Genomic DNA, 12,964 nt, shown 5'->3' with positions numbered 1-12,964 from the left:
CCTCTCCTCTCCTCCTCCTCTCCTCCTCCTACTACCTCCTCCTACCTCCTCCTCCTCTTCTCCTCTCCTCTCCTCTCCTCTCCTCCTCCTCCTCCTACTACCTCCTCCTACCTCCTCCTCCTCCTCTTCCTCCTCCTCCTCTCTCCTCCTCTTCTCCTACCTGTGCCGTCTCCTCCTCCTACCTCCTATCCTTCTCCTCCTCTTCTCCTACCTCTTCTCCTCCTCCTCTTCTCCTCCTCTTCTCCAACCTGTGCCGTCTCCTCCTCCTGCCTCCTCTCCTTCTCCTCCTCTTCTCTCCTCTCCTACCTCCTCTCCTCCTCTTCTCCTACCTGTGCCTTCTCCTCCTCCTACCTCCTCTTCTCCTCCTCTCCTCCTCCTCTCCTCCTCTTCTCCTACCTCTTCTCCACCTCCTCCTACCTCCTCTCCTTCTCCCCTACTCTCCTCCTCTTCTCCTACCTCCTCTCCTTCTCCTCCTCTCCTCTTCTTCTCCACCTCCTCCTACCTCCTCTCCTTCTCCTCCTCTCCTCTTCTCCTCCCTCCTCTCCTCTCCTCTCCTCCTCTTCTCCTCCTCCTCTCCTCCTCTTCTCCTCCTCCTCTCCTCCTCCTCCTACCTGTGCCGTCTCCTCCTCCTGCCTCCTCTTCTCCTCTTCCGTCTCCACCAGGCGCTGTTTGGTGTTCAGCAACTCTTTGTTCAGTACATCAGCTTTGTCCTCCGCCTGGCAGACCACACACACACAGGGGCACACACACAGGGGCACACACACACACACAGGGGCACACACACACACACAGGGGCACACACACACACACACACACAGGGGCACACACACACACACAGGGGCACACACACACAGGGCACACACACACACACAAAGGGGCACACACAGGGGCACACACACACAGGGGCACACACACAACAGGGGCACACACACACACACGGCACACACACACACACACACACACAAAGGGGCACACACAGGGGCACACACACCACACACACACACACACACACACACACACACACACACACACACACACACACACACACACACACACGTTATTAACTCTTGACTTAACACACCACAATATCTGCACTTTTTGGGAGAAGCTACACAAGGTTTTGACAGCAGCACTGTTCATGTTGGCAGTGAGCAGCCATCTTGTCATCCTGTATCTTTTTCTTTTATATAAATATTTAAACAACTTAGGCCACATTGTTCCATGTGGACGATCATCTGAGTAGCCCCCTCATGGACCCCTGTAGCCCCCTCATGGACCCTGTAGCCCCTCATGGAGAACCCGGGACATCTATCGCAAGAGAGTAGGGGTTCCGAGACATTCCTAGCCAAATTCCCAATCAGGTCTCTGACATCAAGGCCACCTAATCATCAATCCCCCCTTAATTGGCTGACATCAATCCCTGTCTCCTGAGCCGTTCAGCCACTGTGTAGTCAGTGTGCTGTGTGCCGGGTGCCAGTGTATGGCAGCCATCGAGGCTGCGTAGCCCACACAGTGGTAATTTCCACCCTACATTGTGGGGAGCAAAGAGAAAAGCGCTATATATGTAAAATGCAATGATCATTAATGAATTCCTACCTGGTCCAGGTCGTTCCTGAGGGCGATCTTGCTGGTGACCAACTCATGGGCCAGATCATCGTTCTCCTGCTCCAGACGCATGCTGGCCTCCTGCAGGCGCCGGTTCTCCCTCTGGAGACACAGAACCACAGTTACATCATCATCTCTAGAACAACAACCACCGTTCTCCCTCTGGAGAGACACACACACAGTTACATCCATCTAGACTCTAGCTCTGGCTCTAGCTCTGGAGCGTAACAGTAAGAAGCATTTTGTATGAAAGTATTCTGTACTTCTGTATGACAACTATTAAAGAACTTGAACTTGAACTTGAACTAGACAGTGGTTCCAACCTTTTTTGAGTACTGTACCCCCTAAGCATTTCAAGCCAACCTAAAGTACCCCCTACTACGCAATCAATAGTGGTGATCCCCAGGATATATAATTAATAGTCTATATATTGTGGCAGACTGGCTGTGTGTGTGTGTATGTGTGTGGGAGTGAGTGAGTGGATGACCTGGATAGTCACATGGTCACACAGGTTGGCAGTTTATTGAAGTAAAGTTTTAGTCTTAGGTCTGACATCATCACCTCATTCCCATTGTAACATTAAGTTAACAAAGCACTGAAGACTCAAAACTAAGATAACATAAGATGAGATATGATGCGATATGATACAATCAGATGAAATATTCCTTTTATTGATCCCCTTGGGTAAATGTGGGTGTCATATAGCAGCATGGGGGAGGGAGGTATAGGTATGGGCAGGGTAATAGCAGAAATACATAAATATAGGCAATAGAATTAGATCTGAATATAAAAAGATGTAAATGGGATGGTTTCATGCTATTATTCGAAAGCATGTCGCCACAGAGGAAACACATTGGCTGTGGTTGCTCTCCTCTGTAGTTGTGACAGTAAATCCAGAGAGCACATAATGTTCACCTACTGACGATTCTTCACTTTCTCCGTTTTCTTTTTCCTTCGAATGGGTTCTCCTGATTCAGCAGTATCACCTGTGCTGTTGTTGCTGGATGAACAGCTCGACTCAGCCATTGATCCATAATGTTAACAGACATTTTGAAAGAGGCTTGATATTTTGCTAACTAGCTACACTACAACGATGATGCTCGGTGTAACACCTGACAGTCCGGTGGGAAGGCTGAACGTTGCGCTGATAAAACAAGTATAGCCAATAATAATATTATATCCATCAAATTATTACTTAATTTGAATTCCCCCAATTTTGGCATGCATTATTCTTTATTTGGGTACAGTTTTCCTGTACATACATTTTTTATTTTCTTTTTTACAGTAGGAAAGCAGGAGGGCTATCGGTTCATAATTCAAACGGTACTATTTCTCTTTTATGCTCAGGCCGTTGCTAAGATGGTTCAATAATGATTCTGACATACATGGGTGAATATGGAGAAGCACATTGTATCTCCATATACACTCAAATATATCCTCTTTTCTGGTCTATCCAAAGCTTTTGACGTACTAAATTCGGCCCAATTATAGCACATTCAATTTACGTTTGGAAATATATTGCCGAAATGGGACAGTGGGACACAAAATGGCACCTACATACCCCTATTTTTGATAACAACTTCTTACTGTTGGGAGAGAAACCAGCTACATTTCCCATTTGGCAAAGACAAGGTATTCACAAACTATCTGACATATACAGTGAATACGGTCTCAGATCCTTTCAAGAGCTCAAACAAATCTATAATGTCCCTAGTACATCCTTATTTTTTTATTTACAGTTTGTGCACTGCAATGCGCACTTATGGTGTCCCATGGAATCAGCCTTTACCAGTTCATCCTTTAATGATTATAGTGAGTGGCAATAATGTTAAAAATGGTTTTGTTTCTGGGTTAGATAATAAAATTAGGGCTGTCAGTTTATCACGTTAATTAGATTAATTAATTACACAGCAAATTATCACGTTATGAAAATTAACTCAAAATTAATTACAAACAAATAAATTAATATTTTTTATTTTTTTTTATATTATTTTTGTATCTCCTTCATTCCATAAGAATGTAGAATACATATTTACAGACTTTTTTTTTAATATGGTCCATTTGCATGTTCTTGGTATCTGATTCTAGGGACATCTATGAATCTCAGGGAATGTATTCCCAGTGTCAGAAATACTGTGGGCTAGATCCACAAAGAATGGATTGCACGGTGCAAGTTGCACCCTTACTTACAATTCACTATGAATTGAAAATGGGGGACCCTGATGTAAACAAGACGAAAGTCTTTCTCTGGTCTGCATCCGCTTAACAATTTGTGTGTATTGAGCCGTACTGTATTGTACCCATTCTGCAATCTGTAATAACATTTTCCTTCAATCAATCAATCTGCGCGGTGATTGATTGAATGAAAATTTTATTTTGAGTAAATTGTAATGAACCAAATGAGAATATCAATAATTCTTTTTTAATCTTTGACTGTGAATAACACCATGCTCAAATTGACCAGACCTGAAAAATCTAAGCAAATTAATAGATGGAAGATGATTAAACAGAAAGTTTTGTAGATACAGTACTGAATTCTGCCATCTGGACACATGCAATTTGAAATATGATTATAGAATATAGAATATCAGGCATAAAATGGTTATGCGATTAAAATGTGATTAATTAGATTTATTAATTACAAATCCTGTAATTAATTAGAATAATTTTTTTAATCGCCTGACAGCACTAATAAAATACAAGGAAAACTAAACAGAACTACAGGTAATACCACTGTCTGGAACATAGATTTAAAGTATTACAACGCCTGCATAAATTGGCAGAATGTATGGGATAATATTCCGTTAACCTCTCGTAATTATAATAATCAATTAACTCATTACAAACTGATAAAGATTTTATCTGTCACCAGGAAACTCTGTCAAATCAAAATTTTACAAAGTCCCCTATGTGCTTATGTCCGCAAAAAAAAAATAAAAATAAAAATAAAATAAAAAAAAGATTCAGTTCTCTCTGGAGAGACACACACAGTCACATCTAGAACAACAACAACAACAACAGCTCTCTCTGGAGACACACACACAGGTCACATGGTCTAATTTGACGCATATATGCGCGGCAAGAGCGCTACCTTTTGTTGTGACAGACGGGAAGCTTAGCAGCGACACACTGTAGCTACAATGCAAAGCTCCAGCAGGATAGTAGCTTACCTTCTCAATGTGGTCTGTCCAGATACACTACTACAGTGGCACACACACACACACACACACACACACACACACACACACACACACACACACACACACACACACACACACACACACACACACACACACACACACACACACACACACACACACACACACACACACACACACACACACACACACACACACACCACACACACACACACACTAAGGCTGAGCCCGAACGTTCGAACGTTCGTTCGTTACGCTGACATTCGGACTTTAATTAATAGGTTCGAACGTTCGGTGAAAAAAAATAAAGGATGCGCACGGGGTTGAGGTGATGTGAATGCGAGGCGCTCGGCTCAACCAGTATGGTCTGCCGGGCTGCAGCGGGATACTATTTCTCAACCAGAGAGCTCTATTTTGATTGACAGGCGATTCTGCCAATTACGTCACACCGCTTGCACCCGCCTCTGCTCGTTACCACCAATCGGCAAGCCTCAACAGACTTACCGTAGCTACCGGGGAGCCGTAGTTAGCTCCCCCGCCGAGGAAGTAATCGGTAACAAGGTTTCCGTAGGTGAACCTGCAGACGGATCATTAATGAATACCATCCTTTTTCGGCCACGGAGCGCGAGCTCATGGCGGGAGGTGGTTGCGTTGGAAACAACAGCAGGCGCACGGTGGACAGACCCGTCCACCGTCTACCTCGGAACGGTGGTAGGGCGGACGGGCGGCAGGCGTGTTGGGAGCCCGGCCGTTCCGAGGTAGACGGTGGACGGGTCTGTTGAGCCGAGGCGTGCGCCTCTCCTCCCGGCTCCCCTCCCCGTCGACCAAGAGTGAATACCTGTTATTGAACGTGTAACACTAACTAAATAACGTTAATGCCACAAAACTAATGCATTTGTTTATCTAGCCCCTTACGTGACTGCAAGGGCTATTGTTTATCATACTTTGATTCAGTAGCTTGTTTATTTTCTTCTGAGTGCTTTGTTTAATTACATGTTTACATGAACAGCCACCACTGTAAACAACATGTTTTTCACCAATAGACTATGCAATGCCGCCCTCCGTAGGATCTATAATAATACAATAAAAAAAAAAATATTATTAAAAAAATGAAAAAAAAATTTATTAAAAAAAAAAATTATTAAAAATTTAAAAAAAACGAACGTTCGAACGTTCGTTCGATAAACCCTGGCGAACGTTCGAACCCTAAAAACAGGGGTTCGGGCTCAGCCTTAACACACACACACACACACACACACACACACACACACACACACACACACAGTCTTCTCAACACACCCTTCTGGGAGAGACTTGAATTAAGACTCATGACTCCTTTAGGAGTTTCTCTCCACTCTTTCCCTCCCTCTCCTCTATTTATCTCTTTCCCACCCTCTATCTATTTATTTATCTCTCTCCCTCCCTCCCTCTCCTCTATTTCTCTCTCGGTCACTTCCATCCTTTCAGCCCTCCCTTTCTCTTCCTTCCTCCTACTGTACTCGTCACGAGCCTGCTTTCCGTATTGAGGAAGCCATGTACTGTCTGGGCTGAACCACGTTCTGGTACGTTATCTACAGGAAGAGGCTTCCTTCCGTTTCTACATCTACACCTCATTCATCTCAAGACTCCAGACTAAATCATTTATGAAACCGTGTGTATGCCTATTGCCTACGTATACTGTACACCTATGTATACTGTATGCCTATGTATACTGTACACCTATGTATACTGTACACCTATGTATACTGTACACCTATGTATACTGTACACCTATGTATACTGTACGCCTATGTATACTGTACACCTATGTATACTGTACACCTATGTATACTGTACGCCTATGTATACTGTACACCTATGTATACTGTACGCCTATGTATACTGTACACATATGTATACTGTACACATATGTATATACTGTACACCTATGTATACTGTACACCTATGTGTACACCTATGTATACTGTACGCCTATGTATACTGTACACATATGTATACTGTACACCTATGTATACTGTACGCCTATGTATACTGTACACCTATGTATACTGTACGCCTATGTATACTGTACACCTATGTATACTGTACACCTATGTATATACTGTACACCTATGTATACTGTACACCTATGTATACTGTACACCTATGTATACTGTACACATATGTATTTGATATTGTACGGCACATGAAAGAGCCTACAGTCGCACCCTGTTAACCTGTTAAAACACCCCATATCCACCTGTTTCACATTTGATATCACTTTAAGAAAGCTTGTTGGCATCAGCCCACTAACAACAGAAGCCATGGTGGCACTGAATCCATGTCATCATCAACTAGAAAGGTGCGCTCAGTAGAGAGCAAATCTCCTCCAGGCGGCAGCATGTAGCAGCGCTGGAGTAAACGGACGTCATTTTATTGTGAAAAACCCTGACCACAATGTTGAGAGTTTTGCAGTTGTCTTATGCCACATCCCTTTTTTGAATTTGTAGCATCCCCTATTGGTAAATTGCTAAATCTTTTTGGGGACATGTTACAAAAGCCTAATTATAAATAACCACCAAGTTTGGTGATGTTTGGACAAACTGTCATTGATTTATGGCCACATTTGCACCAAGCCCATGTATGGAACTGTCCAGTATTGAGCAATTTCAAAACACTTTCACACGTGGTTCAAACAGTGTTATGAAACATACCATGCAGGTTTTGTAGTGATTGGACAAACAATTTGCCATAGAAATGTCACCCCCATTTTATTTTTTCATTTGTAGCACCCCCTAGTGGTTGCTTTGTCAGGCATGTTTCAGGTACTTATGTGGACTGTTCTTTCATCCATGTGCGCACTTTCCCAGGAATAAGGCACTGAGATCCCACCCCCATTGCTACGTGAACCTGGTTACAGATTCACAGGGCAGTGAGATCCCACCCCTGTCACCAATGTAACCCAGTGGATTTGAACCTGGGACCATAGGATCCACAGGGGGGCACACTAACCAGCTGAGCTAAAGGGTCAGACCCGTTAGCAGGTGCTGGTTGACTGTAACTGACTCGTTGGTAGTTTATATTCTTTTATTTATTTTTTATAAATCCCAACTTCCGCTTAGAAAGTTCTGTAAACGTATCTTTCAAGCCGCATTTTGTACATCAGCAATGCTTCTAAATGAGGCCCCAGGCAATGACAGCAACTTAACTTACAGAGTAGGTTTAGTGAAAGCATGCATGTGTAATGAGAGAAATGAGCCAATATCAGGGATCTTTCCTGATCACTTATGTAATGCGTTTTTACTGAGAACAAGCAATGCTTCTGTTATGTTGCTTGTGCAGGTACTAGGTCTGCAGATCTCCAAGCTGTCGGAGAAGCATTTCCCCCGATACGGAAAGGAAAGGAGGGGGAGAGAGAATTTATCAGTCTGCTTAAAGCCCAGAGCCAGGCCTTTTTATTTTATTTAAATTTGTTAATCACTTTCAGAAAATACATGGAAAATAAGCTTTTCACAACTTTCCCATCATAGATGTAAAACTCAAAGTAACCCTGAACCTTAATCTGTAAATGTAAATGTAATCTAATATTTGCACAAATTATGAGCTTAGGTTTTACAGCTTCAATTTCACCATCTAGGTTTTGGGTATATTTACATTATGCTCTGGAAGGGCTTGACTTGTAGAGGGAAATTAAAGGTATAATAATTCTGATTATTTTCAACATAGAGACGCTATTGTTCTACCCTCTGGCCCCTGATCCAGACTCAAATCTCCTCAATTGTACCATGAGTGCAATAATTGTATTTATGAGTGCTGGAGTACGGAAGCGTATTGCTGCCACACCAGAAACAGAAAAAAAATATCCGTATCACATTATAACGTGATAACTTCATGTTTGAACATAAAACGTTTCACGCTATAACGTGATAACTTCTTGTTTTAACATAAAACGTTTCACGTTATAACGTGAAAATCATGTTTGAATAAGGAAACGATGTGCGCCGTCTGCATGATTTATTTTCGTATCCGTAGTTTGCGAAGACCCTCTCTGACTGGCTAGCCTGTGTACAGCGAAGACGCTCTCTGACTGGCTAGCCTGTGTACAGTGAAGACCCTCTCTGACTGGCTAGCCTGTGTACAGCGAAGACCCTCTCTGACTGGCTAGCCTGTGTACAGCGAAGACCCTCTCTGACTGGCTAGCCTGTGTACAGCGAAGACCCTCTCTGACTGGCTAGCCTGTGTACAGTGAAGACCCTCTCTGACTGGCTAGCCTGTGTACAGCGAAGACCCTCTCTGATTGGCTAGCCTGTGTACAGTGAAGACCCTCTCTGACTGGCTAGCCTGTGTACAGCGAAGACGCTCTCTGACTGGCTAGCCTGTGTACAGCGAAGACCCTCTCTGACTGGCTAGCCTGTGTACAGCGAAGACCCTCTCTGACTGGCTAGCCTGTGTACAGCGAAGACGCTCTCTGACTGGCTAGCCTGTGTACAGCGAAGACCCTCTCTGACTGGCTAGCCTGTGTACAGCGAAGACCCTCTCTGACTGGCTAGCCTGTGTACAGCGAAGACCCTCTCTGACTGGCTAGCCTGTGTACAGCGAAGACCCTTTCTGATTGGCTAGCCTGTGTACAGCGAAGACCCTCTCTGATTGGTTTAGCTCCGACGGGCTCTGGGATAGAAATGTCCGCCTTGTACACACAAGATTGTTCACACATTACATATATACTCAATATCATTCTTCATTATATCAATAGATATAATCAATATCATTCTTTATCTTTGACCAGCAAAAGTATAGCTATATGGCTCTGAATCTTAACCCATTCAACTCCTCATGTCTGTATCCACTGAGAGATGCAGTCGGCCTGATGGAAGCAGCTCTACCTGAGCTGACCAGAGGGGGGAGACAGAGAGACAGAGGCTGGAAGCAGCTCTACCTGAGCTGACCAGAGGGGGGAGACAGAGAGACAGAGGCTGGAAGCAGCTCTACCTGAGCTGACCAGAGAGGGGAGACAGAGGGGGAGACAGAGGCTGGAAGCAGCTCTACCTGAGCTGACCAGAGGGGGGAGACAGAGGGGGAGACAGAGGGGGGAGACAGAGGGGGAGACAGAGGGGGGAGACAGAGGGGGGAGACAGAGGAGGAGACAGAGGAGGGAGACAGAGGGGGGAGACAGAGGGGGAGACAGAGGGGGGAGACAGAGGGGGAGACAGAGGGGGGAGACAGAGGGGGAGACAGAGGGGGGAGACAGAGGAGGAGACAGAGGGGGGAGACAGAGGGGGGAGACAGAGGGGGGAGACAGAGAGACAGAGGGGGAGACAGAGGGGGGAGACAGAGGGGGAGACAGAGACAGAGGAGGAGACAGAGGGGGAGACAGAGGGGGGAGACAGAGGAGGAGACAGAGGGGGGAGACAGAGGGGGGAGACAGAGGGGGAGACAGAGGGGGAGACAGAGGGGGAGACAGAGAGACAGAGGGGGAGACAGAGGGGGAGACAGAGGGGGAGACAGAGGGGGAGACAGAGGGGGGAGACAGAGGGGGAGACAGAGGGGGAGACAGAGGGGGAGACAGAGAGACAGAGGGGGAGACAGAGGGGGAGACAGAGGGGGAGACAGAGGGGGGAGACAGAGGGGGAGACAGAGGGGGGAGACAGAGGGGAGACAGAGGGGGAGACAGAGGGGGAGACAGAGGGGGGAGACAGAGGAGGAGACAGAGGGGGGAGACAGAGGGGGAGACAGAGGGGGAGACAGAGGTGGAGACAGAGGGGGAGACAGAGGGGGGAGACAGAGGGGAGACAGAGGGGGAGACAGAGGGGGAGACAGAGGGGGAGACAGAGGGGGGAGACAGAGGGGGGAGACAGAGGGGGGAGACAGAGGGGGAGACAGAGGGGGGAGACAGAGGGGGGAGACAGAGGGGGGAGACAGAGGGGGGAGACAGAGAGACAGAGAGACAGAGGGGGAGACAGAGGGGAGACAGAGGGGGAGACAGAGGGGGAGACAGAGGGGGAGACAGAGGGGGGGAGACAGAGGAGGAGACAGAGGGGGAGACAGAGGGGGGAGACAGAGGGGGAGACAGAGGGGGGAGACATAGGGGGAGACAGAGGGGGAGACAGAGAGACAGAGGGGGAGACAGAGGGGGGAGACAGAGGGGGGAGACAGAGGGGGAGACAGAGGGGGAGACAGAGGGGGGAGACAGAGGAGGAGACAGAGGGGGGAGACAGAGGGGGAGACAGAGGGGGAGACAGAGGGGGAGACAGAGGGGGAGACAGAGGGGGAGACAGAGGGGGGGGAGACAGAGGGGGAGACAGAGGGGGGAGACAGAGGGGGAGACAGAGGGGGAGACAGAGGGGGGAGACAGAGGCTGGAAGCAGCACTACCTGAGCTGAACAGAGGGGGGAGACAGAGAGACAGAGGGGGAGACAGAGGGGGAGACAGAGGAGGGAGACAGAGGGGGAGACAGAGGGGGAGACAGAGGGGGAGACAGAGGGGGAGACAGAGGGGGAGACAGAGGGGGAGACAGAGGGGGAGACAGAGGGGGAGACAGAGGGGGAGACAGAGGGGGAGACAGAGGGGGGAGACAGAGGGGGAGACAGAGGGGGAGACAGAGGGGGAGACAGAGGGGGAGACAGAGGGGGAGACAGAGGGGGGAGACAGAGGGGGAGACAGAGGGGGAGACAGAGAGACAGAGGGGGAGACAGAGGGGGAGACAGAGGGGGAGACAGAGGGGGGAGACAGAGGGGGAGACAGAGGGGGAGACAGAGGGGGGAGACAGAGGGGGAGACAGAGGGGGAGACAGAGGGGGGAGACAGAGGGGGAGACAGAGGGGGAGACAGAGGGGGAGACAGAGGGGGGAGACAGAGGGGGAGACAGAGGGGGAGACAGAGGGGGGAGACAGAGGGGGGAGACAGAGGGGGAGACAGAGGGGGAGACAGAGGGGGGAGACAGAGGGGGAGACAGAGGGGGAGACAGAGGGGGGAGACAGAGGGGGGAGACAGAGGGGGAGACAGAGGGGGAGACAGAGGGGGGAGACAGAGGCTGGAAGCAGCACTACCTGAGCTGAACAGAGGGGGGAGACAGAGAGACAGAGGGGGAGACAGAGGGGGAGACAGAGGAGGGAGACAGAGGGGGAGACAGAGGGGGAGACAGAGGGGGAGACAGAGGGGGAGACAGAGGGGGAGACAGAGGGGGGAGACAGAGGCTGGAAGCAGCACTACCTGAGCTGAACAGAGGGGGGAGACAGAGAGACAGAGGGGGAGACAGAGGGGGAGACAGAGGGGGAGACAGAGGGGGGAGACAGAGGGGGAGACAGAGGGGGGAGACAGAGGGGGGAGACAGAGGCTGGAAGCAGCTCTACCTGAGCTGACCAGAGGGGGAGACAGAGGGGGTAGACAGAGGGGGGAGACAGAGGGGGAGACAGAGGGGGAGACAGAGGGGGAGACAGAGGGGGAGACAGAGGGGGAGACAGAGGCTGGTGCTCAGCAGGGATGTAAAGTACTTGAGTAATTGTACTTTGTTACAATACTTAAGTACTGTTTTTGGGGATTTGTACTTTACTCTAGTATTATTAGGTTTGTAGTACTCAATTACATTTCAGAGAAAAAAAACATACTTTTTACTCCTTACATTTCAAATGCAGACAAAGTAAAAATCTTGCAAGTCCAACTTTTTTAATTAGTATATTTGTTTGTCTGGACGAACTAACATTAACGCTATTAACTTATTAATCCTGTGGCCGCACTTTATTTAAAAACAGTCAATCAAATCCCCATCAATGTAAAATGAACCCGCCCATACCCATGCTGATTGGTGTCTGCTTGGTTTCATTCCAGCCTAAACACCAGCTGAAGATTTCACTAATTGGCTCACCTCCTCAACTAACTCACCTGGTGCAATGTGTAGTTAAAATGAAAACTTGGCCCACGATGGAATGAGTTTGAGATCCTTGGTCTATCCCTTGCAATAAAAAAAAGTTTTAACTTTTATTTTTTAGTAGGCTACTTAACACTTTAACTGCCAGAAGACGTTTTTAGGCGTCCTTCCCCGCCATGCTCAAGGTGCCGAAGACGCCGTAACTCGTCTTTGATATCAATATTTCAAAAATCTGTGATCGGATTCATATTTCCCATCCGCTGGCCTGAGACCCACCAAAAAGCCCCACCGAACCCTCCAGCGGTTCAAGAGCGCCATCTGGTGGCCGATCGGCAAAATCGCCCAACAGGAAGCCACTT

The 12,964-nt window shown here is 47.7% G+C and overlaps 1 protein-coding gene across 2 annotated transcripts in view; it reads right to left on the bottom strand.

Moving 5' to 3' along the window:
- The window catches only part of rabgap1l (RAB GTPase activating protein 1-like), a 573,823-nt gene that overhangs the window by 26,244 nt on the left and 534,615 nt on the right, over positions 1 to 12,964 (bottom strand). For both annotated transcript variants that reach the window (XM_084311549.1, XM_084311550.1), the window contains 2 exons: positions 1,597 to 1,707; positions 612 to 716 (listed from right to left, as the gene is read on the bottom strand). In XM_084311549.1, coding sequence (XP_084167675.1) covers positions 612 to 716; positions 1,597 to 1,707 — 216 coding nt within the window. The remainder of the gene's footprint in view (positions 1 to 611; positions 717 to 1,596; positions 1,708 to 12,964) is intronic.

Source organism: Notolepis coatsorum, assembly GCF_963971535.1.
Source record: "Notolepis coatsorum genome assembly, chromosome: 3".
NCBI lineage: Eukaryota > Metazoa > Chordata > Actinopteri > Aulopiformes > Paralepididae > Notolepis > Notolepis coatsorum.
Note: the sequence above shows the minus strand (reverse complement) of the source record. Positions and strands in the feature narration are given on the sequence as shown.